Source organism: Clarias gariepinus, chromosome 19 (assembly GCF_024256425.1).
Source record: "Clarias gariepinus isolate MV-2021 ecotype Netherlands chromosome 19, CGAR_prim_01v2, whole genome shotgun sequence".
Classification (NCBI taxonomy): domain Eukaryota; kingdom Metazoa; phylum Chordata; class Actinopteri; order Siluriformes; family Clariidae; genus Clarias; species Clarias gariepinus.
Genome location: NC_071118.1, coordinates 20,017,999 through 20,045,678, shown reverse-complemented (window position 1 = coordinate 20,045,678; position 27,680 = coordinate 20,017,999). Strand labels below are relative to the sequence as shown.

The window sequence follows — 27,680 nt, the reverse complement described above, 5'->3', positions numbered from 1 at the left end:
TTTTCAATAGATATAGAATAGATGGAATTCATAATGACTTAGAAGCAGCTACTAAGAAGACAAAGTGTTGTTTAAGATGACATAACATTATCAGATGTGCTTTCTTGCCAGAAGTACTTCCTTAAGTGTTTTTTTTTTTATGGGGGGTTCCCCGTTTTTCTCCCTAATTTAGTCGTGGCCAATTCCTCCCAAATTTAGGCTACTACTACCATTCAGCTGAAGACTATCACGTGTTTCCTCCCTTCCTTCCTATATATATATATATATATATATATATATATATATATATATATATATATATATATATATTTAACTGAAATATCTGAGGCACTCTAATCAGAAATGGTTCATAAAGTGTAAAAATTATTTAAATAATGCCAGGCAAAATGTCAATACTGTGTTGTAGCTAATATGTGTGACTTATACAGTAGAGTGATGGATTTCCATCATGACAAGAAACAGTAAAACTTGGTAGCTACAGCAGGTCAGGTAAGGAGAAATGCAAAGCTGACAGTGTTCATTATATGTTTGGTGTTTGGTGTGACAAAACATTTCATATTTATTTAAAAGCAAATCAAATTGATATTATCTATTTATGGTTTTCTCTTTTGTAGTGTATGAAGTGGTGACAGTAACAGGTGATGTGAAAGAAGCGGGCACAGACGCTAATGTTTTTGTCACCTTGTACGGAGAGTATGGAGTTACACCAAAAGTTCTGCTTGCCAGCAAGTGAGTTCACCAACCTTTTGAAGATCCCAAAGTTAATTGTTTATGTTATAAGATAATAAAAATCATCCTGATTGTACCCTGTTTTATTTTAATCAGGAATACAAAAGAGCATGCCAGATTTAGACAAGCATCTAGTTGGTTCTGAAATAGTAGTTTTTTTTTTTTTTGTAAAATGATATAGGAAATATTATGCAGTCTATTAAAATTGCAGGGTTTTGTATTTAGGAATAAATGTGAGTTAAATGGTTTGGTTGGGGGCATTTTATTATGGATTACATAAACAAAATATGCATTAAAAACATGTAGATAAATGTTTGCAAACCCAGCCTTTATACAGTTTTTGTATGTATGTCACCAGGTCTTTCCAAGCCAGGCAAATGTATACATTCCAATAAAATTTCATTTTGTTAAAAAGTAGTCTTTTAGACATACTGCTAGAGGTAAAGCAGTGGTATAAAAAGATGACCAAGGAAATTGATGATTAATTGTGTAATTCTGCCTTTCTTTCTGTTTTCTCAGCACTGAAAGGAGGTATTACTATATTAAAAAGCCCACTCAGTAACTTGGGTGGCAGTGCATTGTTCTTTGATTTTGACCTCTTATCCCATCCACATGAACAACACACTACGAAACCTTTTACACAAAAGCCAAAGAGCATCAAAAAACATCATAAGCTTTAAGAAGAAGAAGGAGTAGATCAAATGACATCCTAATCTTATTCACAGCCAATGGGATAGGACGGTTATATGACTCTACTTCCAGTCTTAAAATAATAAAAGCTAGTTCAGTCTGCATGTGTGATAAATTATCTACATGCACTTTGTGTGTGTAGAATTTATGTGCATGCTATAAACAGACTCTAGAAACTCTTTATGCATTAATCAATATCCCAGCAATTATTGATTAATCTGAGAGGGTTTCTTTTGCTTAGATGACAATTTCACTTATGTTGCATAATGACTAATTAAACTACTTTTACATTCTGATTAAATCAGAATGTGGGTTTAAAAAAGTATTAAATAAATAGTATTGGTTTGGCTTTTTCTCCTGGACTTTGATTGGAATCTGATGGTCAGAATGCAACATTTTGGAATTAAGATGAAATTTAGCAGTACTTCTTCAACTGCTTAAATTACATCATTTCCAAAGTTTGCTAATGAAGTGTGCCAGTGTTGAATATTGAGTGTGATTATTGTAATGAATATGGATTATAGGATATGCGTGGGGGTAAGGGGTGCTTTGAGCAATTTAACATGTAATTTTTGGTGTCTTAACATGTGTGACTTGATTAAAGAGTTTTCTATCTAAAGATCCTGCATCTATAGTGTATAGGTGATTATTAAAATCTTGTTTATTTAATTTTTATGTACCAAGACTAGCACAAAAAATAAGAAGCACAATTTAAAGTACAAAGTTAAAAACATTTTCAGCAGAAATTTGAAGACTTTACTTTTGTATTGCTTCCATGTTGGTTGCATAAAACTTCTTAGCTTGGGTAAGATACTCTGTCATATCTCTTTTATCAAAATACATTAAATAATTAATATTATAATACCATTAATATTATAAATAAATAAATTCATTAAATTTTCCCTTGTAATGGCATAATTGTATGTATTTTTTTACTTTAGCTTTTAGTGTTACATAATCATTATAGACGTACTAGGCTTCATAGGGATTTCAGCAACTGCTTTGAGATCAGGAAGTAAGTTAAGCCAATAAGGTTTCTTTTACATGATAATCACCAATATGCTGCAGATGTGGTAAATAAACGCCCTGCAGTATTTCTATAATGTGTTCCAAATTTAAAGACATACTGTATTTGTAATATATAGGACGGCATGACCTTTAATTTGTAAACTTCATTTTAAGTAAGAAAGGTTGTTTTGCGGAGGCACAACAAAGTGGTCTCTCACTTCTTTTTTTAAAACCGGTTAAAATTTTTCTTTGATTTGCATCACAGGAGCCAAGTGGCTTTTGAAAAGAACAAAACGGATGTGTTCCGGATTAAAACACACAATGTTGGGCCCATAAAAAAACTCAGGTATACATACCGCTCACCACACACAAACACACACACACACACACACACACACACACACACACACACACACACACACACAATATATATATATATATATATATATATTTTTATATAGCATATTGTGTCCTATAAAGCCTTTGCTATCTTTCAGGATCGAGCATGACAACACAGGAATGGGTGCCAGGTGGTATTTGGATCGTGTCACATTGCTGGACATGAACAGGCCACACCTTCGTCTTTTCTTTTCCTGCAGCCGTTGGCTGGCACGAGACGTTGGGGATGGACTTACAGTGAGATATCTCCTGGGCAGCCTTAATCCTATGAACATCCCTAAACGTAAGATGCACTCAGTGGTAAAGTACCATTCTGGTGCTAAAGTATGAGTTCACTAGCTGTTTCGCTTTAATTCCTATCATAATCTAATAAAGTTAAACAAATTAGGCTTCTCCAGAAAGAACAGAACCTTGCCAAGTCTATTTCATACAAAAACATTCAGAACAATTGTGCATTTCCAAACCTGTGGCAGAAGTGCAATGGGCATGTGCATACTAGAGCTAAATTTAGTGTAAAGAAAGATTTTCTTTTAAATCAAGTGGATGACTCTGTGTGTGGGTTTGTCATTACCTGGGGAAGCAATGTAACTACTGGAAAAAAGCAAGGCGGCAGAAAAAGTGTAAATTACAACTTTCTGCTGGATATCTTTTGGGACCTGGCATTCAAGTGAATTTTACTTTAACAAGTGTTAATTACCTAACTATTGGTGCAAACCATGTACACTTCTTCATGGCAATGGCAGTGGCCTATTTTACCTGGATAATACAGGAAAAAAAATGTCAGGAATAATTTCCGGAATTTGACGTAGCTCAAGGTGTTGACTTGGCTCAGTCAATCCAGCTTCTAAAGAAAATGCTGGACAAACATGGCTGATCCATTATGGTTCCAACTCACAACCTAAAGGTCTCATAGGATCTGGGTATCAGGAACATCTGGGTATCTGATACCATAGCACACATACAAAGATTTATGTAGTCCATGCCTTGATGGATCAGGGATGTTTCGGAAGCACTTTTGGACACAAAATTGGGCAGGTTTTAGTTTGAATACTGTATAAAGAATTAATTGTGTTTATCATCACCCCATAGAGAGGAGACGGTATGAGTATTTGTTAAGGAAATAACTGAAACTGAAAGTATTTTGCCATTTTCTAAGAATGGAGATGTTCAAATGTTCAAGAGCTAATTTATTTTAACATTTTATGAATCATATAAAAAGTTTATATGTGTATGCAATGTAATGCATTTATACATTTACTGTATATATTTTTTAATTTCATATTTTCAAATGGTTTGTTTGATTATTTTTGTGTAGGATTTTTTGTTTCTGACGTAAATACAGTGCTCTAATTTTGTGTGTGCGTGTGTGTTTGTCTGTGTGCTTTTGTATTTTGTTGTTCTGACTCGTAGAGAACAAATACATTGTTAGCGTGTTTACACTGGATGTCAAAGGTAGCGGAACAGACGCAGATGTTTATCTGACTATCTTTGGAGAGTTTGGAGATACTGGTATGTGTGTGTGAATAATCACATAATGTGTGCAATTATGGGATTATTTTAACGATGAGTAGCTACATAATGCACAAGATTTTGTTGTAATGCGTTTTTTTGAATAATGTCTTGATGATGTCACATGTGTGTTTGTAGGAGAGAGGAAGCTTGTGAGTGAAGGGAAGGATACTTTTGAGCGGGGAAATGAGGATAAATTTACCATAGAAAACCCAAACCTGGGCAGACTGACAAAAATCACCATTGGACACAACAACAAGGGTTCCTCTGCAGGCTGGGGCTGTGATAAGGTACACACAGGTGCAGGGGCACTCATAGTTATAAAAATTTCAAGTAAAATATACATGTATATTGTAATATTTTAGTGTTGTCTTTGTCAGATCATGCAATGTTCCCATACTTTATGTACTGTACTCTAACAGTCTGTTTTAAAGACTAAATAAATAAGCTACTTAACGCTAACTCTTCCAGGGAGCAACAAACTGGGGGAGGGTATCTTCTAATATAAGGTCACAATAGGGGTAATTTATTTGGCTTGTTTAGACCTTGGCCAGCGCAATACTGTGAATGAAAAATGACAAAAATCACGGAAAGTTTATTTTCCCTTTTTTTTTTGTTTGTATGTGTACACTGGAGACTACTCATTTGAATATCTTATGATTATTCCTTGGTGATGCAACAACTAAGAACATACATTTTCGTTCACCATTGGGGGTTTGGGGGTTTTAGCAAGATAATGGCAAATGGCTACCTCCAAAAGTAGTTATTGGCCTAACTAGTTTTCTGGCTAACATGTTGATATAAATTAAGAAAGTCAATTAATTTATTATGGTTTATAACAGTTAGTCATTTTAATCTATCATCGTTGTATTTTTTTTTTTTTGGGCGGGGGGGTGATTGGGGGTTCATATTGGCCTATTTTTATTACTGGGAAAGGTTAAACTCATCCCCCTGTAAAATATGTCTATGGCCTTCTTAGTGAAAAGTCCAGACTTAGTCACATAGTCAGATACTTAATGAATGATTAATTTGTCCAAAGCTTTTGTCTGTTTGTAATTCATACTGAGTGATTTTTAATTCATGCAGTTTTGATTAGATTAGTCAGTCCCTTTCTTAAGAGTTTACACAAGAGACCAAAACATGATCTGGTCACACACACACACACACACACACACACACACACACACACACACACACACACACACACACACACACACAATCAGTTTCAAATTGTATTGTGTTCTAGATTACCTTGAATTAGTTGATTAAAATTTGACTACACAGCTCATAGCAAACGTGAATTAAATATCATGTCACATAGTAATGTATTAATTTCTTAATGTCTTTTCCATTTAGAAGTCATTTACCCCCAATTAGTTGATTACAATTTAACTGCACAGATCATGGAAACGTAATTTGAACATTATACGTCACAGTAATGTACACTTTTGTCCTTTCTATTTAAAGGTCATATACTGGAAAAGAAAATTGGATTGATCACTACTTGCTGTATTGTGTGTCCTGTTTGTAGTTGTGTGTCCATCATTGCTAATTTTGGTCTGCTTTTAACATAGTTTATCTTATTTTTACTTTCTAAATATTTCATTCTATTAAATTTATTGATTTCAAAAATCCATAGAAAATTCTTTCGTTATGACCTCACCTAAAACCATAATTTACAACAATCCTCTAAGTATTATGATGCAAAATGATTTTGTAAAAAGAGGTTATGATAATAATAATAAAAATAATAATAATAATAATAATAATAATAATAATAATAATAATTATTATTATTATTATTATTATTATTATTATTATTATTATTGTTATAATTATAATTTTGGAGGCAAACTTTATAGTGAGTACACATACATTCACACATACATACATAAATACATACATATCAGATTACCCGTAGCATTAACACTAACACCTAGTAAACTGAATAACATTGACTATCAATTATGCAGCAGTAAACTGGTGAGAGGATGATGGACACCCAAGGCCCGCCTGGTCTGATTCCACAGAAAAGCTAATGTAGTACAAACTATTAAAAAAAGAGAAGTCAATACTGGCCACAGTAGAAAGGTGTCAGAATACCTGGCATATTCCATTCAGTGCATTACAGTAAGGAGTGCAAAATTCATTCATTCAGTGCCTCCAAATTCCCCAGATTCCAATCTGAAAGAGCATCCATGGGGGTTGCTGAACGGATTAGTCCGATCCATGGGGCTCCCACCCTTCAAACCACACCATCCATAAAATCTGACGCTAATGTCCTGGTGCCAGACACCGTAGCACACCCTCAGTGGTCTGTAGAAGGCTTGGCCCTTAGGGACCAGGTCTGACCCAGTGGCACAATGGGAACCTACATGATATTGGACATAATGTTTTAGGTTTTAATGTCGTGACTGGGTACAGTACCATCAGTACTTTTTTAGGGGTGTTGCTTAAGATTTGTTGATTTCTACATTGTAGAATACTGAAAGCATCAAAACTAACAGAGTTATGTAGCCAGCGAAAAAGTGTAAACAAGTTCAACTTTTACTTTGATAACAGCTTTGCACACTCTTGGCATTCTCTCACCCAGCTACGTAAGGTTGTCACCTGAATTGATTCTCCAGCAGTCTTAGAAGAGTTCCCATTTATGTTGAGTATTTCTTGCCGTATATTGTGTGTGTGTGTGTGTGTTCTATAGGTGGCCATTGATGATCTGGGTAATAAAGAGATGTATGAGTTTCCTGTTAATGCTTGGTTTGACATATCTGAAGGTGATGGGAAAATACAGAGAGATTTCGCATTAGGAGCTACCCAACCGATGGGTATGTATGTAAATGAGAAAGAGAGAGAGAGAATGAAGACATCCTGTGTAATATTAATATGCATGTGTTTGTGGTTGCTGGTTTGTATGTAGCGATGGTGTATAACGTCCAGGTGATGACTGGAGATATTCGGGGTGCTGGCACCAACTCAAAGATCCATCTGGTTATGTATGGGCAGAAGGGCAATAAAAACAGTGGGAAGATGTTTTTGGAAGGTGGAACTTTTGAGCGCGGACAGATTGATATCTTTAACGTGGAGATTATGGATCTGATCAGTCCACTCAGCAGGGTCACAATTGGACATGACAATGCTGGGATCAGCTGTGGCTGGTACTGTGAAAAGGTGTGTATGTTGTTGTGTCTGTCTTTGTGTAAATCTCCTTTTGAGAGTTTGCAAACATAAGTGAAGAAAAGTGAGGTATATTTTAGTAATCATTTTAAAACTTAAAAAAAAAAATCATGCTGTTTAAACTGTACATTCTACAATAGAAATTTTTGATTGCCCATCAAAAGGGACAAAACGTTAAACAGAACATGTAGGCTAATATTATGCATTATCATTCTATTTCTATTGCACTTTGTCTCTCTTTTTCTGTTTTTCTCAGGTTACAGTGTATTGCCCTTTTACAGGGATTGAGCAGGTTTTCCCATGTCGCCGCTGGTTGGATGAAGATGATGGAGATGGCTTGGTAGAGAGGGAGCTGTATGAAATGGTCTCACTGCGCAAACGCAAATTAAAGAGTGAGATATTTGTCCATCTGCCATGTGCTTTTCTCTCTTAGCATCCACCCACTGGTTCTTTTCCCTGAATTCCTCTTGCACAAGTGTTGTACCAGCATACACCCATTATAATGCTTGGAAAAAACACACTTGTACCAGTAGTCATTGGCTATGCTCCCAAACGTTAAGCAGTCTTCTGTCTGTAAAGACCTACCTTAGCACTGATTATTCAGGAGTAATAAGATCATATCATGATGTTTGTCATATTTACAACATAATTTTTTTTTTATCACAGGCACATGTAACAGTTTTATTTTATTTAAGTTTCATTTTGCACTTTTATATTCGAGTTCTATGTGTATAATAAGAAAGTTGGTTGATGGAAATTGGTTTGTTCAGTAGATATTCTTTAGTGTCTCAATACGAAGTAATTAAGTGGAAATGAAGCTGAATGCAAGTGTAAAAAATAAACCAAGACTTGTGGACAGGTGACAAAAGGCAAAACCGTACACACTAGGTGATATATTGAAACATACAACAACAAAAGACAAGTGCAACAAAAGCTAAAAAACTATTTAAGGTGAAATGTGTCACGTGAAAGCAGTGTAGTTCAGCCTCCTTGGCATTGACTAACTTTGCTTAAAACTTTGCTCCCAAAGTTTGAAACACCGTCAAGAAGGGGTTCTGGACAATGGAGTGCTATCTTTTGCATAGCTAACATGAGATGTCACTTCCACCAAATAGAAGTGAAACCTTGCCAGTTGCTAAGATGTGGCACAACTTCCATGGTGGCAGATGAGAATAGAGCAAAGCCCACCATGAGTACACCACAGCAGTGTCCTCAGAGGAGCAGGAAGGTTTGGAAATGGCTCTTTCTAGGTTTAGGGCAGACCTTCTCCAGTAGGGTTAAAAGTAAATGCGGATGTGGAAAATACAGTAATTGATAATTAAAATGCAAACACAAACAAGCATAAGCAGGAAAAAAAGAATCAAAAACAGGAGCTGTGGACACATGGCAAATACAGACTCTGTAGTACTGTGAAACGTATGACAGGAAAAAAGTGCAGCAAATGCTGAAACAAAAAAAAACAATAACAAGAGTTTAAATTGTGTGGCTACACTTGTGTGACATGTAACATTCTAGGGGTGATGGATAGAGTAGTACTTTAGAACTAAAAGTCTAATTGTGATCTGACTTACATTAAAACGAATGGAAACAAACTTTTTTCTGTCATTTGTAGAGCATCAGTGGTCACTGTGGATCTTTACATCAGATATGAAAGGAGCAGGCACAGATGCACAGATATTTATACAAGTGTATGGGGTAAAGGGCAAGAGCGACGAGATAAAGCTGGAGACCAAATCAGATGGCTTCAACCAGGGCCAGTGTGACAAGTTCCTGGTACTGAAATTTACCAGTTCTATTATTATTATTATTATTAATATTATTATTATTATTATTATTATTACACACATCTGTAGTAAAGATTTGCATGTATTACATGTGTATTTAACAATATTTTCCCCTGGTGGGTTGTGGTAGATTTTGATGCCTGAGATTGGGAAGATAAGGAAGTTGAGAATTTGGCATGAGAAGAGACACCCATTCTCTGGCTGGCATCTAGGCAGAGTGAGAAAAAACAGCAAGCCATTTATCATATTTCTGTGAATTAATTTGTTGTATTTTTGTTGACTCTAGTGTGTGTTTGTGCATGCAGGTTACCTTAATGAAAAGTCTGACCAGAGAGAAATATAACTTTGCATGCAATCGCTGGCTGGACATTAATGAGGATGATCAGGAGATCATTAGGGAACTGCCAGCTACTGGAGTCCATGTTCCAGAGCCACTGCCATGTAAAAAATAACAGCGAAATACAAGAAAAACTTTTCATTTAATCAGTTATGAAAAGCTAACACTGTTGCAATGTAACAAAAAGTATTAATCCAAAAACAAACTTGTTAAGCATATGTGATGGTGGATTTTTTTTTTCCTGACATTTTACTTCTTCTGTCAAATTGTTTTATTGTACCATTATTATTTACCATTAATGTCTTTCAGTGGTAAAATATCGAATAATTATCTACACTGGGAATATAACTGGCAGTGGAACAGACGCAAGTGTATATATGAGCTTGGTTGGAGACCTAGGGGACACTGGAGAGAGGTTCTTGTTTATGAGCAAAACCAATGTCAACAAGTTTGAGAAGGGCAATGTGAGTTATTCTCTCATTCAGCAATCAGTTATAGACTATAAAAGTGACTATAAAAACATGGTCCAATTGTGGTTTAAGTTTAGTGGAGTTTAATTGCTGATTTAAATGCTGACTTTTGAAAAATGTACTAAATGTACAGTTTTGAAACTGTAAATGTTGTGTTCCTTGCCCTTCTCAGTTAAACACTATTTTACTCTGTCAATATTTCAACCTTCCTACACATTTCAGACCAAATTGAGACTTATATCACACTTAAGAATGCAACCTGAAGATATTACAGCCATACTAATATTAAATACAACACCACAGCCTAAAGTGTGATATTGCTTTTATACAAAATTTCCACAAACAACATTTATTATTAACAGATTTTGTTTTATTTATTCAACCAGTTATTTGGCTCTGCTAATACATGTCTTGGCAGAAGTTTCTAACCACGACTGGCGGAGCTGGCGAACAACAGTTAGTAAAATTAACAGAGTTGAAAGTAGTTTTAAATTATTAACAGTACAATGTACCATTAAATCTTGTAAAATTCTTTTTATATTTCCACTTATTGACTTTTAAAATATCAGCAAATTTCCTCGGTTCCAAGGTTGAATTCCAAATAGACTAAAATGAAAAGCTAGTGCATTATGTAGGGTGTAAAAATGCCTTGGTCCACAGTCCAAGTAGTGGACTTAATTAAGATGTAGACATGGATTTGGAATTAAATCCAAAACTAGTGTTAGAAGCTTTGTAGCTTTGGTGCGAAGGCCATGAACAAAACAACACGGATGGGTTCATAGGCGATTTAGAACAACTTGGAAGCAATTACTATATAAAACGTGTTGTTTAACTGATGCCATAATGTTATGAGATGTGTTTTGCTTGCTGAAAGTGCTTCTGTGATTGGTTGTGGGTTTTGGCAGGCTACCCTACCCTCTTAACAGTACTGCGGACAGTACCAAGCTACTTTTACCAATGCCTGTGACCAACAGTTAGTGTAATTAATGATTAAAACATGTAATATAATTAGTGATATATATAGTTGGATGTCCCTGTACTATTATGCTTTAATATCACTTCTCCTCCGTTTTGTTTTGGAAGCACAGTGTTGCCCCATTGTTTTACAGACAACATTGAATTTAAAATCTGTTTCTTTAAGAATCTTATTATTTTGTCAAAAGGAAAGGTGACTAGCAAGTTAACTAACCAAGCTAAGCTAACCACCAAATGAATTCTGGTAGGTTCCAAACGCAAATATGACAGGTATGGGACCAATAATTTACCTGAGTAAACTTCACTGAGTAAAGGTTTTAAGTAAATATAATGATGACAATGCATACAACAGCAATGATATGCAAAGCTTTACATTTTGCCAATAAAAAGGTATCAAAGAGCCAAAAGGAAAATACTTTAGTTTACTACCACACATTTGTCATCTGTCTTTTGTCTTTTTCTTCTTTGTTAAAATAGAACACTTAACTTAAGTGGAGGAACTACAAACAAAACACTAAAGAATAACAATGTAGTTTCGTATATAAATGTATTACTTTCTCTCTCTTTCTCTGTTTGCCTTAGGCAGATGAGTTTGTGATAGAGGCTGTGTCACTCGGGACCCTCAGAAGGGTGAGAATTGGTCATGATGGCCGGGGTGGAGGTTGTGGTTGGTTCCTGGATAAAGTGCTGATCAGAGAGGAGGGTCAACCAGAGGCTACCAGTGTGGAATTCCCCTGTAACAGGCAGGTCAACCATCCAATCAGATACTTCCGTAACGAATTATGCTATATATATATATATATATATATATATATATAGCATAATTCGTTACGGAAGAGGGCTTATATTCTAAAACACTCGTAAACCAATCGAATTTTCCCATAAAAAACAATGGAAGAAACTTAAATTATCCATTCCACAGCCCCCAAAAAATAAATACATAAAAATAATTAACACAAAATATCAAGTAAAAATTAAACAAATTAACTTAAACTTTACCTTTAAAAAAAAAGTAAAAATAAATCCTGACAGATAAGTGTTTTGGTTTTCCCTTCCTCCACAAGCGCACACAACGGAAACACTGTTTTATCAGAAAAATAAACAATAAATCTCTCTAATGACACTCGATTGAGCAACACACTAACAATCACTGCTGTGTAAAAATCAAACAAATTAACCTGCACTTTACCTTCAAAAAGAATCGCGACAGCGAGTGTTTCTGTGTAGAGCAGAGAGAGTGTGTGTGTGTCTGAGAAGGCGAAAGTAGGACGGGTCTGTGTGTGTGTGTGTGTGTGTGTGGCACGGTGTTCAATGACAGGGTAGACGATTACCCACAATTCCGCAGCACAAGAGAGAAAAACCGTTGGCTCAGTTGTGATCACGTGACGCTCGCCGTCAAAAGAAGAAGCGCATGCGTGATACATGATACTCGGTACTTGTAAAATTCAAGACTTGTTCGTTTTCCAAGTCAGAATTTATTAAAAATCAACACTCGCAAACCGCGTTACTCACAATCCAAGGTTTCACTGTATATATACACACATATATATATATATATATATATATATATATATATATATATATATATATATATATATATATATATATTATGGCAAGCCGTTTGGGAAAATATGAAAAATTTTCTTATGAAAACTTTTGAATAAAAAGTCTGAATATATTGAATGGATTTAATATATTCAGAATCTATATATAATATGTAATCTATAATATATGTGTTATATAAACAACATTGCAACATTGTTCTGGGGTTATTCTAAATTACAAAAAAAAAGTAGTGTGAGTAGACTGGTAAATAGGAACATGTTTATTTGCGTGTGTCTGTGGATGTGTGTGTGGATGTCTTTGCCTTAGAGAAAGTTTCAGAGGGAGAAGTTGTGTAGGTGTGAGAGTGATGTTTAAGTCCTTATGTAAATGAGGAAACAGTGCCTGGTTACTAATGGAGACTAAACGACAGAAACACGATGCGCTGGAAACACTAGCTAGACTAGAGGATAGTGTTGAGTTACAAACACTCACACCCTCTCTGTCTCCATGTCTCTTACACACACTCACCCACCCACACACATATACACTCGCGCACACACATACACACACAAATATACAGTGGTGTGAAAAACTATTTGCCCCCTTCCTGATTTCTTATTCTTTTGCATGTTTGTCACACTTTAATGTTTCTGATCATCAAACACATTTAACTATTAGTCAAAGATAACACAAGTAAACACAAAATGCAGTTTTTAAATGATGGTTTTTATTATTTAGGGAGAAAAAAAATCCAAACTTACATGGCCCTGTGTGAAAAAGTAATTGCCCCCTGAACCTAATAACTGATTGGGCCACCCTTAGCAGCAATAACTGCAATCAAGCGTTTGCGATAACTTGCAACGAGTCTTTTACAGAGCTCTGGAGGAATTTTGGCCCACTCATCTTTGCAGAATTGTTGTAATTCAGCTTTATTTGAGAGTTTTCTAGCATGAACCGCCTTTTTAAGGTCATGCCACAACATCTCAATAGGATTCAGGTCAGGACTTTGACTGGGCCACTCCAAAGTCTTCATTTTGTTTTTCTTCAGCCATTCAGAGGTGGATTTGCTGGTGTGTTTTGGGTCATTGTCCTGCTGCAGCACCCAAGATCGCTTCAGCTTGAGTTGACGAACAGATGGCCGGACATTCTCCTTCAGGATTTTTTGGTAGACAGTAGAATTCATGGTTCCATCTATCACAGCAAGCCATCCAGGTCCTGAAGCAGCAAAACAACCCCAGACCATCACACTACCACCACCATATTTTACTGTTGGTATGGTGTTCTTTTTCTGAAATGCTGTGTTACTTTTACGCCAGATGTAACGGGACACGCACCTTCCAAAAAGTTCAACTTTTGTCTCGTCGGTCCACAAGGTATTTTCCCAAAAGTCTTGGCAATCATTGAGATGTTTTTTAGCAAAATTGAGACGAGCCTTGATGTTCTTTTTGCTTAAGTGGTTTGCGCCTTGGAAATCTGCCATGCAGGCCGTTTTTGCCCAGTCTCTTTCTTTTGGTGGAGTCGTGAACACTGACCTTAATTGAGGCAAGTGAGGCCTGCAGTTCTTTAGTTGTTGTCCTGGGGTCTTTTGTGGCCTCTCGGATGAGTTGTCTCTGCGCTCTTGGGGTAATTTTGGTCGGCTGGCCACTCCTGGGAAGGTTCACCACTGTTCCATGTTTTTGCCATTTGTGGATAATGGCTCTCACTGTGGTTCGCTGGAGTCCCAAGGCTTTGGAAATGGCTTTATAACCTTTACCAGCCTGATAGAGCTCAATTACTTTTGTTCTCATTTTTTTCTGAATTTCTTTGGATCTTGGCATAATGTCTAGCTTTTGAGGTGCTTTTGGTCTACTTCTCTGTGTCAGGTAGCTCCTATTTAAGTGATTTTTTGATTGAAACAGGTGTGGCAGTAATCAGGCCTGGGGGTGACTACAGAAATTGAACTTTTAACTGTGATAAACCACAGTTAAGTTATTTTTTAACAAGGGGGGGCAATTACTTTTTCACACAGGGCCATGTAGATTTGGAGTTTTTTTTCTCCCTTAATAACATAATCTTCATTTAAAAACTGCATTTTGTGTTCAATTATGTTATCTTTGACTAATAGTTAACGGTTTTTGATGATCAGAAACATTTAAGTGTGACAAACATGCAAAAGAATAAGAAATCAGGAAGGGGGCAAATAGTTTTTCACACCACTGTATAATGCTTATAAAACAATAAAAGTTTATTTTTGGGCTAGCCAGTGTATGCCAACTGCAGTGTGTTTAATTACACAAATGCCATTTTTGAACTTTTATGCCTTATCAGAAATTATTTTCCTCTGGCATGCCTATCCTTAGGCCTATTACAAAATGAAATACAATAAATGATCTTACTTCACAGCAAAATGATATGTATCGATAATTTGCCAATGACATAGTTTTTTGGCACACGATCAGTGAAGCAAAACTACTGATTCTGATACTGACTAAAGTCTGCAATGCAATTCCCCCAACTACTGCATTGAAACTGAAAGTGGTAGGGATGATCGATGATTAATTAAATTTTTTTATTATTATTGTTTTTAATGTGTCTTATAATACCATGCACAAAATATTCTTTATCAGTTTGTAATAAAGTGCCTGGACTGTTCTGATATTTGGATTGAAACAAGTAAATTGAATAATTACTGCAGTGATTAATAAGTTTCAGATGGCCTAATGCAGTCAGAAGCTTTTTATAAATATCCATGTCAGAAGACGTATCCCATGATCTTTTTACTGTGTTTTAAAAGGTTTAAATTATTCGTCTTTTGTCCACAAAAGAAATGATGTTAGATGATGCATCATAAAAAATTTACAGGAAAAATCTTAGTTAAGTTTAACTGTAAAAGTAGAAGCATTTCCACACACAATGTGAGAACTCAAAGGATGGGGACTAATCAGTTGTGTGGCCATAAAAATATATACAATACTGTATTCTAAGAAATCAAAAAATAAGACTAATCATAAAAAAGGCTTCAGTTTGCTATAAAGAAAGAAGATTGGACTTTGGAGCAATGGAAAAACTCATGTGGTCTGATGAGTCTGAATTAAGCCTATTCCAAAGTAATGGGCGCATCAGGGTAAGAGTGGAAGCACAAGGCACTCATCATGCTTAGTGGCCACTGTATACAGTAAGTATCTGGAGGCAGTGTTATGATCTGGGGTTGCTTCAGTTGCTCAGGTCTAGTCTTAGAATGTGGCAATAAAATGAAATCATCTGATGACCAAAATGTACTGAATGACCAGTTTATACCATCAATGTAGTTTTTCTTCCAATTCTAAAATTGTGAAGGAGTGGTTCTAGGAGCAAGAGGAAATCATTTTTACGCATGAATTGGACTTTACAGAGTGGTTTGACTTTGGAAAGATGTTGCGATCGTGCATTATGTTGTCAAAAGAATTTCTCTCTTACTCTGCCTATAGATGGTTGGATCGTAGTGAAGATGATGGACAGATAGTACGAGAGCTGGTGCCCAGTGCAGATGGCCAGCGCTTATTCAGTGAGTACACTAACAACACACACATATGCACACTGGCTCATTACCATTTAGCCTTATGATAAAATCACTAATTGAGTTTTGTGTGTGTGTGTGTGTGTGTGTGTGTGTATGTGTTTTAAAGACATTAGTTACCACATTGCAATAAAGACAGGCAGCCTAAGCGGTGCAAGCTCCGACTCAAAAGTATTTGTTAAACTCTATGGCGAGAAAGGTGACACCAATAAGATCCTACTTGTAGCCTCAGACACCAGCCACAATAACTACTTTGAGACGGGCCAGACTGACATCTTCACTGTAGAGACTGTTAATCTTGGCAAGGTGAATTTCCACACCCACATTTCATCCCCCCCTTCACCCCTGAAAAAACTAAACCCAATCAATATTTAGTATGTATCTTTAAAAACTGCTTTTTTTAAACATTTTTATTTTTATTTTTAATTCCTAATATCTTGTCCGGCTTATTAGACAATTGCATGACTTTTTGCATTCTTCCTTTGTCTATGTGATGTGATTAAGGCTTTTTTATTATTCAATTCGCATATTGATGGTGGCTCCCTGTGGGCGGGACTTACAGATAAACCGTCTCCTGATTGGCCACACAAATGAGGGGCTGCAGGCAGGTTGGTTCCTCGACAGTGTGTTGATCTGGGTGCCAGTGCATGGCCTTCAGTATATGTTCCCCAGTCACCGCTGGCTCTGTAAAGATGAGGCTGATGGCAAAGTGGAGGTTGAGATCTACCCAAGCGAAATACTGGATATTGAGAAATGTACAAGAACTTTCTCTATCTCTCTCTCTTTCTCTATCTATCTATCTTTCTCTCTCACACACGCACGCACAAACACACACATACATGATTATTGATGAGATTTTTGATTACATTATTGCAGAATATTGGCATAATGCAATAAAGATATAATAAACTGTTAACATTACCTTAATGTTACAGTGGTAGAGACTCAGTGTATTCATCATGCTCGACTCAGCTGAATTCTTTTTATCTTTCCTTATTAAGGATCAACTGAGAGACAGTAAAGCCCATAACACATACTACAATCCAAACAATTAAGATAAAAAGTTTACCAAAGCACTGCTACCATTTTATTATAATGAAGGATACAAATAAGAGTACTTATTAACAGCTATGTGTTTCGTGATTGCAGTAATAAACTATGAGGTGACGGTCGTGACAGGGGAGGTTTTTGCAGCTGGCACCGATGCCAAGGTGTTTCTGCAAATCTATGGTGAAGAGGGCAAGACGGAAGTCATTCAGCTCAAGAGCCGTTCAAACAACTTTGAGAGAGGGACCACCGAGATCTTTAAGGTGCATAAGCATGAGTGTTGTACAGACCTCATTCGATGTGCTTTGGCCAGAATGATAGTCAGAACAGCTGACGTTATTTCTTGAAAACTATTATTATTTAAGAAAACTACTCTATTTTATTTGCTTACTTTACCTAACAATAGAACTTGTGCTTTTACTCTTACCTTTTAAAGCAGGAGTATTATGGTAAAATTTGGCTTCCATCTGCATTTTTCTGAGTGGATGGTTGCAACAACAGACCAACCATTCCAAACAACTTGGCACAGGATTCACATCAGACTCTCTCTTATTTTTCTAACCAGACTTGGGAACAGCACTGCATGCAGTTGGGGTGTAGTAACCACCAACAGCAGGACTCAAACCCAGATCCTCCAGTCCCTAAATTAACAACTTAGAGCCTTAACCATCTATGTCACTGATCATCCATAATGTTTAAACCACTTACAGGTGACATGAAATCACCTGCAAAATATTTTGTAGATTCCCCTAGTACTGCCAAAATAGCTCTGACCCATCAAGCATCATACAGCTTTAACAGTCCTGATAAGTTTACAATATGTGTATCTCAAAGGTATCACAATAACACAACTTTTTCTCTCACTTGTCATATCAGATTGAGGCTCTGGATGTCGGTCGGGTCTATAAGATTCGTATTGGCCATAACGATGCTGGATTGGCTCCTGGCTGGTTCCTGGAGTACATTGAAGTGAAACGGCTCATTATGGCTATGGTAAAACCTGAGAAGAAAGAGGAGGAGAAGAAAGACAAGAAAAAGAAAAAAAAGAAAAAGGTAAGAGTGGCCCTGGCTATCATTTTATAAATATAAATAAGTTTCAAACGAATGAAAACTGTCTTCTGCTTGCTTTTTCCCTCTATCCCTCCCTTTATTTTTTCATGTGTAGGACGAAGATGAAGATCCAGGGGAGCTAAGAGAGGTGGTAAAGACCTACAATTTTCCCTGCAACCGGTGGCTTGCTCGGGATGAGGAAGATGGAGAGATTGTGGTGGAGCTGTTGGCAGAGGACTATGAAGATTTGGAGGGTATGGAAAGAGTAAGAGTGGGCTTGAGAAAGAAAGGTATATATACGACGCCTGGCGAAAAAGTCACCATCTGGAATTAACTAAGTAAAAAATAAGAGCCTTCTATTGGATACTTACTGCAGTGATTAATATGGTGCAAGTGGAAAAAAGTTGTTTACCCATAACTCATACAGTGAGTAGCTACTCATTCTTAAACGACCATATCAGAAGACATACAACCATATGTCTTGACCTTAAACGACCATATCAGAAGACAAAGATTACTTTGCCTCAAAGATTACACTGCTTCAGAAGGGTCACATTATTGGTCTGCGAAAAGCTAAGACAACAACTTAAGGGATTTCTGAAAGTACTAAAATTTTGTTAAGAACTCTCCGACCTGGAAAATCCCTGGAAAGATATTATAGAATTATCTTTAATTAGGGAAAGTGTTCGGAATTTTTTTAATGGCCATAAAAGGAGATCATTTTACATTACAAAAAACAACAATGAAAGACCTTAACCCTACTGAGAATGTTTGGGATGCGAGTAGACTTTATGCAGCTGTGTGACTCTCCTATCATCAATACAAGATCTTGGAGAGAAATTATTGAATGAATATTGTGACATTGCATAAGCTTATCAAAGTAATGCCACAGCAAGACAATCAAATTTGAAAGCTGTTTTACGAAATAGAGTTTTTCATGGGCATGTGTATATCTATCTATCTATCTATCTATCTATCTATCTATCTATCTATCTATCTATCTATCTATCTATCTATATATATATATATTTGTATATACTCAGCAAAAAAAAAGAAACATCCTCTGACTTTCAACTGTTTTTACTTTCAGTAAACTTAATGTGTAAATATTTATATGAACACTAAAAGAGTCAACACCATAAGACATAAACTAAAAATGTTTTACAATGTGTCCCTGAATGAAGGGAGGCTCAAAATCAAAAGTACAGTCAGTATCTGGTGTGGCCACCAGCTGCCTGAAGTACTGCAGTGCATCTCCTCCTCATGGACTGCCTATTGCGGACAGTCTGAGCACTGATGAAGGGATTGTGTGTTCCTGGTGTGATTCGGGCAGTTGTTGTGGCCATCCTGTACCTGTCACGCAGGTGTGATATTCGGATGTACCGATCCTGTGCAGGTGTTGTTACACGTGGTCTTCCACTGCGGGGATGATCAGCTGTCCTTCCTGTCTCCCTGTAGCGCTGTCTTAGGCGTCTCACAGTGCGGACATGGCAATTTATTGCCCTAGCCACATCAGCAGTCCTCATGCCTCCCTGCAGCATGCCTAATGCACGTTCACGCAGATGAGCAGGGACCCTGGGCATCTTTCTTTGGGTGTTTTTCACAGTCGGTAGACAAGTCTCTTTAGTGTCCTGAGTTTTAAGGACTGTGACCTTAAATGCCTACTTTCTGTAAGCTATTAAGGTCTTAACGACCATTCCACAGATGCATGTTAATTAATTGATTATGGTTAATTGAACATGCATGGATGGAAAACATTGTTTAAAGCCTTTACAATGAAGATCTGTAAAGTATTTGGATTTTTACAACATCATTGTTGAAATACACAATCCTGAAAAAGGGACTTTTTTGCTGAGTATATATATATGCATTGATACATAAGTATATGTACATATCTACTGTATATGTATGTGTGTGTATATATATATATATATATATATATACATATACATATGCATATACATATGGCATGTGTATATACTGTACTACTGTATATATTAGTTTATGTATTTGTATACAGTGGTGTGAAAAACTATTTGCCCCCTTCCTGATTTCTTTTTCTTTTGCATGTTTGTCACACATAAATGTTTCTGCTCATCAAAAACCGTTAACTATTAGTCAAAGATAACATAATTTTTTAAATAACAAGTTTTTAAATAAAGGTTTACGTTATTAAGGGAGAAAAAAAAAATGTGGTTTATCACACCTGAGTTCAATTTCTGTAGTCACCCCCAGGCCTGATTACTGCCACACCTGTTTCAATCAAGAAATCACTTAAATAGGAGCTACCTGACACAGAGAAGTAGACCAAAAGCACCTCAAAAGCTAGACATCATGCCAAGATCCAAAGAAATTCAGGAACAAATGAGAACAAAAGTAATTGAGATCTATCAGTCTGGTGAAGGTTATAAAGCCATTTCTAAAGATTTGGGACTCCAGCGAACCACAGTGAGAGCCATTATCCACAAATGGCAAAAACAGATTTCCAAGGCGCAAACCACTTTTAAGCAAAAAGAACATTAAGGCTCGTCTCAATTTTGCTAAAAAAACATCTCAATGATTGCCAAGACTTTTGGGAAAATACCTTGTGGACCGACGAGACAAAAGTTGAACTTTTTGGAAGGTGCGTGTCCCGTTACATCTGGCGTAAAAGTAACACAGCATTACAGAAAAAGAACATCATACCAACAGTAAAATATGGTGGTGGTAGTGTGATGGTCTGGGGTTGTTTTGCTGCTTCAGGACCTGGAAGGCTTGCTGTGATAGATGGAACCATGAATTCTACTGTCTACCAAAAAATCCTGAAGGAGAATGTCTGGCCATCTGTTCGTCAACTCAAGCTGAAGCGATCTTGTGTGCTGCAGCAGGACAATGACCCAAAACACACCAGCAAATCCACCTCTGAATGGCTGAAGAAAAACAAAATGAAGACTTTGGAGTGGCTTAGTCAAAGTCCTGACCTGAATCCTATTGAGATGTTGTGTCATGACCTTAAAAAGGCGGTTCATGCTAGAAAACCCTCAAATAAAGCTGAATTACAACAATTCTGCAAAGATGAGTGGGCCAAAATTCCTCCAGAGCGCTGTAAAAGACTCGTTGCAAGTTATCGCAAACCCTTGATTGCAGTTATTGCTGCTAAGGGTGGCCCAACCAGTTATTAGGTTCAGGGGGCAATTACTTTTTCACACAGGGCCATGTAGGTTTGGATTTTTTTTCTCCCTAAATAATAAAAACCATCATTTAAAAACTGCATTTTGTGTTTACTTGTGTTATCTTTGACTAATAATTAAATGTGTTTGATGAATACGAATACGAAATCAGGAAGGGGGCAAATAGTTTTTCACACCACTGTATACATATATATATATATATATATATATATATATATATATATATATATATATATAAACAGAGAGAGAGAGATACACTTGTGTGTGTTTGTGTGTGTTTGTTTTTCAGAGAACACCTATGAAGTCTATGTATTTACCGGTAGCATGTGGGGTGCTGGGACAGATGCAAATGTGTACATCAATATCTATGGCGAGATGGGAGACACAGGCGAGAGAAAGCTGCGCAAATCAAACCATTTCAATAAGTTTGAACGTGGACAGGTGACATGTTTTGTCTTATGTTATGTTCTATACGTATATGTTCTATATATAAATTCATATGGATCCACAATACGTGACCCTTTGCACTTTTTCCAGTTTGACTGGGTGACTTTACTTGCTTAGCTAAACTTATATTAAAAATAAAAAATATTAAAAAATATAAAAAAAAACCTAATCTCACAGACTAGCTAACTGATGATTTTCTGACTGATAAAGCAATATTTTTACACTGATCCTTTGGATGCAATTAAAGATTGTGTAATGCATTTGGGCATTTGCCTATAGACAAGCATTTATTTTTCACAGTAAGGAAGCAGTAGAGAGTAGGGCATTTAGGTTTTACCCATAGAATCCCATAATTTATAGCTGGTACATGCATTAAAAGCCACATATGTAAACCTACGTAAAACATTATGAACTAAATTACAAAAACCTGAAAGAATCACACACATGCTGAGAGTTTGACCTCTCCTCAGGTGGATGTGTTTACCGTTATGGCAATTGATCTGGGGCAACTGAGAAAGCTACGGATTCGCCATGATAACCGACAGGCCAGTGCAGGGTGGTACCTGGATCGTGTGGAAATTATGGACATGAAGGAAGAGACAAAGTGAGCGTGTCTCTCACACATGCAAACAACAGCATACATTGTACTATCACACTTACACAATCTTTAGGCAATGTTTTTACTAACTTTGATATTTTTAATATAATAGCTAAATAAATACACTAAACTTAGATCCCCAACTTAAAGCTCAGCTGGGCACTGTACTGTACACTGTGAGCACAGGAAACCCTAAACATATCTAATTTATCCAAATATTATATACAACTATCTGTCCACCTAAAATATACACACTGATACACAGTCTTTTTTATATTTAAGAACTCATTAAATAAATTGCATGTGACCGTAATCAGACCTTTGAATGCCTTTCAGGTATTTCTTCCCATGCCAGCGATGGCTAGCAGTGGATGAAGACGATGGACAATTAGCACGTGAGCTAGTTCCAGTGGATGAAGCATTCATGACAAAGGAATCCGATGCGGGTTCTCCAGCACAGCTTGGACTTGAACAGAAAGGTCAGCCCATAGAGCCAATTGTTTAATTGGGCAAATAGAAGGTTTTTTCCCCTCATATATATTTTTTTAACATAAAGAAGACCATCTGAATGTTTAAAAATGACAAAAATGAATTTTGCATAATGGATCTCTTTTTAAATCATTAACCTGAAGCAATACAGTGCTCTATTCATGAATGCTTTTGTCAAGAAATTGTTCAAGAAAGATCTATGTTTGTATATTTAAGGACTATTAAGTGTTTATTAAATTATGCTTAAATATATTGTTTATATATAAATATAGCACTGCTTGTCAGTTAAGTTAAGTTTAACAGTACAACAGCAGGCGTGTAGAGTAACTTTGCTTTATCTACTATATAATGTGTTGGTAGCCATGTCGACCACATACACCATGCGAATAAAGACCGGAGACAAAAAGAATGCTGGAACTGATGCCAATGTTTACACTGTTTTATATGGCACGAATGATGATACAGGTAAGAATCAACACACTGTGTGCCAATGTGTAAAATAAAAAAAAAACCTACAAATAACTACAAATGTAGTGGAGTAGTTCAACTTAAAAAGAGATTGAACGGTATGCCATTATTAAAAGTATAATTTGTATGTGTGTGTAATTAGGTATCATTAATTTGAAGGCTTCAAAGAACCACAGAAACAAGTTTGAGAGGGGTATGATCGATGAGTTCACTATAGAGGCAGTCGACCTCGGGAGCCTTAAAAGAATCCGCATCGGTCACGACAACGCAGGTACACACAGGCGCACAAACGTATTCGCTGGCAAATGCTCTACTACTGCTTATACTTTATATAGATTGTGTAAAATTGTACACCTGTATAAATATTCCCTTAATGTAAACTTTTTATATATTGTTTTCATTAATGGACAAAACTAGATAAACCAGGTATGTTTAATAAGTACTGGTTTGCCTTAGGACTTATATATACTTATATTAACTTATATAAGTATATATTTATACTATATATACTTATACAGTATATATAAACTTATGCGAAAGACACTGTATAAGTTTCTTAATTTTTACCAACATTGGACATATTTGTAAAGTGGATCCATAATTCCAGGTAAATTCTATTATGTTAATAAACAAACAAATAAATAAATAAAAATGGATCCTACTTTAACTTCAGTATACAGAGTATTAATCATTATTCTAGGTAACAGTAAATGTATCTAAAACTTGCAAACTTACATTTAAATGTTTAGTGTGCACATGAAGACATATTATTCATGTACATTTGTTTTCTGTGTGCATGCGTGTTTGTGTATTTGCATGTCTTAACACTGTAACAAATCGCTGTTCTTTTTACAGCAAAAAACAAAAGTACATACTTTTCTTATATTCATCAGCTTTATGAGCTCAGTTAACGAAACTTGAGAATTCAGTTTATGTAAAATGTATATGTTCTAACAAAACCTCACAAATTGGAATTCTGGCTTCAAGGCATGGAGTAGAGATTGGCATACATCACAGCCATTTCCATGACCAAATGTTGAGGTTCCCCCCTTGCCAAGCCTTTACTGCAGCTGCCATCAGCTGATTGTCTGTGGGTCATTCTACCTGTGATGAATGTCCCTGTAATTCCTGAATGGTAAATGCCTTACTTTTGTCAAACCCAATTAAATAAAGTCTTGAAATTGCTCAATTTTAAATTCAATGAGGTGGTGTACTAAGGCTAAATTTAAAAAGACTTTGGAAATGTATGGGCAGAAAGGAGATCTGTGTGGATGACATGTCAAATACTGTATAAATTGTATACTATAAATTATTAATAATGCATAACTATTAATAACTGTTTATTTATACAGATGCAGGCTACTGTAAATGATCATCAAAAATCAACCACAAAGCATATGCTATCAAAGCACATTTTAGCCTGTGGATGCAAATGATTAATAAAACTTTTGTCTACTAGGGGAAAATATTTAGATAGGAATTTGTTCTAACTCACGTACATCCCTAGATGGATTCCAATAGATTTGGTGTAAATTTTACAGACAATTATTTACAGTGTACGTGTGCATGCATATGTGTGTGTTTGTGTGTGTCTCTGCCTATGTGTGTATGTGTATTAGGTAGCGCACCTGGATGGTTTTTGGACTGGGTGGAGATCGACGCTCCATCTCTGGGCCAGTGTTTGTGTTTCCCATGCGGCCGTTGGCTTGATAAAAAAGAAGATGATGGAGCCATTTTTAGAGACCTTTACCACAACAAGTTACAAACTAGACTATACACACCCTGTATGAAACACACACACACACACACACACACACACACACACACACACACACACACACACACACACACACACACACACACACACACACACACACACACACACACACACACACACACACACACACAAAGAGATATGTGATGTGTAATCCAGTTAATTACACAGTTAATTGAGTTACAGTATGTTAAAAGCATGAAATCCCAGACTTTATTACACATTAATGTATGTGAGTAGTGATTGCTTTCATTTTAAATGAGAATCTCAATGTTGCTACATTTAATTAAAATTTGTCAGTGAAATTTTTCTATTTTAAACATAAAAATGTGTCTATATATTATTCATCACGCTTGGTGAAATCTCACTGCAGTATCACACCATTTTATTTATTGAAATGGCTTTTTTAGGATAAGAATTAGGAGGCCAGACCAACCAATTAAACAGATAAAAGTCAACAAACACAGGAATACTGTACTGTATATACAATATCAGCTGACTTTTGTGTTTATCAATTTTTACAAACTTGAACTGGTGTGTATTTACAGTAAGAAAATCCAATAATCTTGTAAAATGTCTCTTGAATGACCTGATCTGAATTGTCATGTTCCAGACGTTCCATATGAGATTAAAATCTTCACCAGTGACATTTTTGCAGCGGGGACAGATGCTGACGTCTTCATTGTCCTGTATGGACAGAATGGCACATGTACATCTCAAAAATCACTTTGCCTCAACAAAAGAGAGAGAACCATGTACTTTGAAAGAGGAGCTGAAGATATGTTTATTGTGGAGGTAACACACACTTGATAAAGCACATCAGAATCAACTTTCGATCACAATGAGTTGTAATTTTTTTCCATAGAAAACACTGATTTTATAATAGGTGGCAGCACCCTGACAATTACAATGGTCCACTGCTACATTTAAATCTTTGTGATTTTTTAAGGTTTGCACATGTGAACTTTAATTCAGACCACATGTTTTTAGTAAAGATTAAATCTGGAGGCAGAGATGGTAATTGCAAAGCATAAATACCCAGTTTTTATGGAGTTGGAAGTATATTTAGCTCATCATTTTCTAAAACACGATATATGGCCAGGTCTGAACCTTCTGACAAAGAGAACTAGGTTAGAGCCTGAAATATACTGTGCATACACTGCCTGGCTGAAAAAAAAAAAGTGTAAACCTGCATCAAGCCAGGAAAAAAAATCAAGAAGATTGCAAAAGTTACTGGAATTGGGTTAGAAACTTTCCAACATATTATTAAAACCTTGAAGAATAGTGATGCAACTTTATCTTGGTAGAAAAAATAGGTGGTCAGAGAAAATCATGAGCACAATTGGAGATCACTTTAGCATTTGCTGAAGTTGCATCAAAAAAAGTCACCAGTAGAAATCACAGCTGTGTTTAACACTTAACACTTAACACTCAGCTGACTACTTGAATGTCTGGAATGGTATGAGCAGGTCATACCAATAATGGATTCCTTCTTTTCTAATGACATGGCCATGTTCTAGGACAACAATGTGCAGATGCATTCATTCTATGCATTTTCTTCCTTCCTTGCTGGCATGGCCTTGATCCTTGAAACACAAGGAATAATTTTTCACACGAGTTGGCCAACTCATTGCACTTTGGAATTAAGAGTATAGTTTTTCAAACAAAATATTAGAGTTTGTGTTAGTTTTTTGCTTATTGTATAGTACATACGTAATATAATCATGTGTTATAGCTGATTGAGCTTTTCTACTGTTTATTAATTTTTATATTCATTAACTGATTTGTGGTGGCTAAAACCAATTGTATTTTTGTGTCATTTACAGTATTTTTGTGTTTTAATTAAAGACTAAGAATTTTACACATGTGGCAACCTTGTTTTAAAATAAGACATACTTAAAGCAAAAACCCTCATGACTGAGAACAAATTATATAAAATGTTTGATTTAACCGTTTGCATTTATTGTGAGTAGTTTTTGGCACCAAATCAGGCACATATATTTTTAAGTGAATATACCATTATTTAAAAATTTATTCTAGTGTGATTTGCATGATCGTTCTGACCATTTAAAAAGTAACAAAAATGCAATGAGTATGAACATATTAAGAAATTTGTCACCGCAGCTGGAGGACATTGGTGACATCATTGAGAAGATCAGGATTGGTCATGATAATCGTGGCATGAACGGGGGTTGGCACCTTGACAGAGTAGAGATCAGGAGACTGCTGAGAAAAGGAAAGGTACAGAATCTTCTCTTTCTCAGAACGAAACTATCTATTTTTATTTTAAGGCCAAAAAGTATAGCTTAAACAAACTAAAAACTAAATAAAAAATAAAATGGTTAGGTTTAAAAAATTGTCCCTTAAAACTTAAATCATAAATTTTCTAAAACATTTGAATCAAAACACAATTGCATACAATTACAAATACAAATCTAACTGTGTGATTATAACTTTGTGGCCACAGTTTAGGAAGACCTAC

At 35.9% G+C, this 27,680-nt stretch overlaps 1 protein-coding gene across 1 annotated transcript in view; it reads left to right on the top strand.

Annotated features, from left to right (window-relative positions):
* Positions 1-27,680, top strand: part of loxhd1a (lipoxygenase homology PLAT domains 1a) — a 45,985-nt gene that overhangs the window by 3,357 nt on the left and 14,948 nt on the right. Inside the window, exons 3-29 of the mRNA XM_053479351.1 lie at positions 615-729; positions 2,693-2,773; positions 2,925-3,109; positions 4,237-4,335; positions 4,474-4,625; positions 7,037-7,160; positions 7,253-7,503; positions 7,766-7,901; positions 9,122-9,282; positions 9,424-9,510; positions 9,599-9,734; positions 9,940-10,094; positions 11,658-11,818; positions 16,067-16,143; positions 16,265-16,461; positions 16,718-16,910; positions 17,305-17,465; positions 18,079-18,255; positions 18,368-18,506; positions 21,712-21,863; positions 22,340-22,473; positions 22,804-22,946; positions 23,317-23,421; positions 23,567-23,695; positions 25,044-25,208; positions 25,812-25,993; positions 27,323-27,439. Of these exons, the coding sequence (XP_053335326.1) occupies positions 615-729; positions 2,693-2,773; positions 2,925-3,109; positions 4,237-4,335; positions 4,474-4,625; positions 7,037-7,160; positions 7,253-7,503; positions 7,766-7,901; positions 9,122-9,282; positions 9,424-9,510; positions 9,599-9,734; positions 9,940-10,094; positions 11,658-11,818; positions 16,067-16,143; positions 16,265-16,461; positions 16,718-16,910; positions 17,305-17,465; positions 18,079-18,255; positions 18,368-18,506; positions 21,712-21,863; positions 22,340-22,473; positions 22,804-22,946; positions 23,317-23,421; positions 23,567-23,695; positions 25,044-25,208; positions 25,812-25,993; positions 27,323-27,439 (3,914 nt within the window). The remainder of the gene's footprint in view (positions 1-614; positions 730-2,692; positions 2,774-2,924; positions 3,110-4,236; positions 4,336-4,473; positions 4,626-7,036; positions 7,161-7,252; positions 7,504-7,765; positions 7,902-9,121; positions 9,283-9,423; positions 9,511-9,598; positions 9,735-9,939; positions 10,095-11,657; positions 11,819-16,066; positions 16,144-16,264; positions 16,462-16,717; positions 16,911-17,304; positions 17,466-18,078; positions 18,256-18,367; positions 18,507-21,711; positions 21,864-22,339; positions 22,474-22,803; positions 22,947-23,316; positions 23,422-23,566; positions 23,696-25,043; positions 25,209-25,811; positions 25,994-27,322; positions 27,440-27,680) is intronic.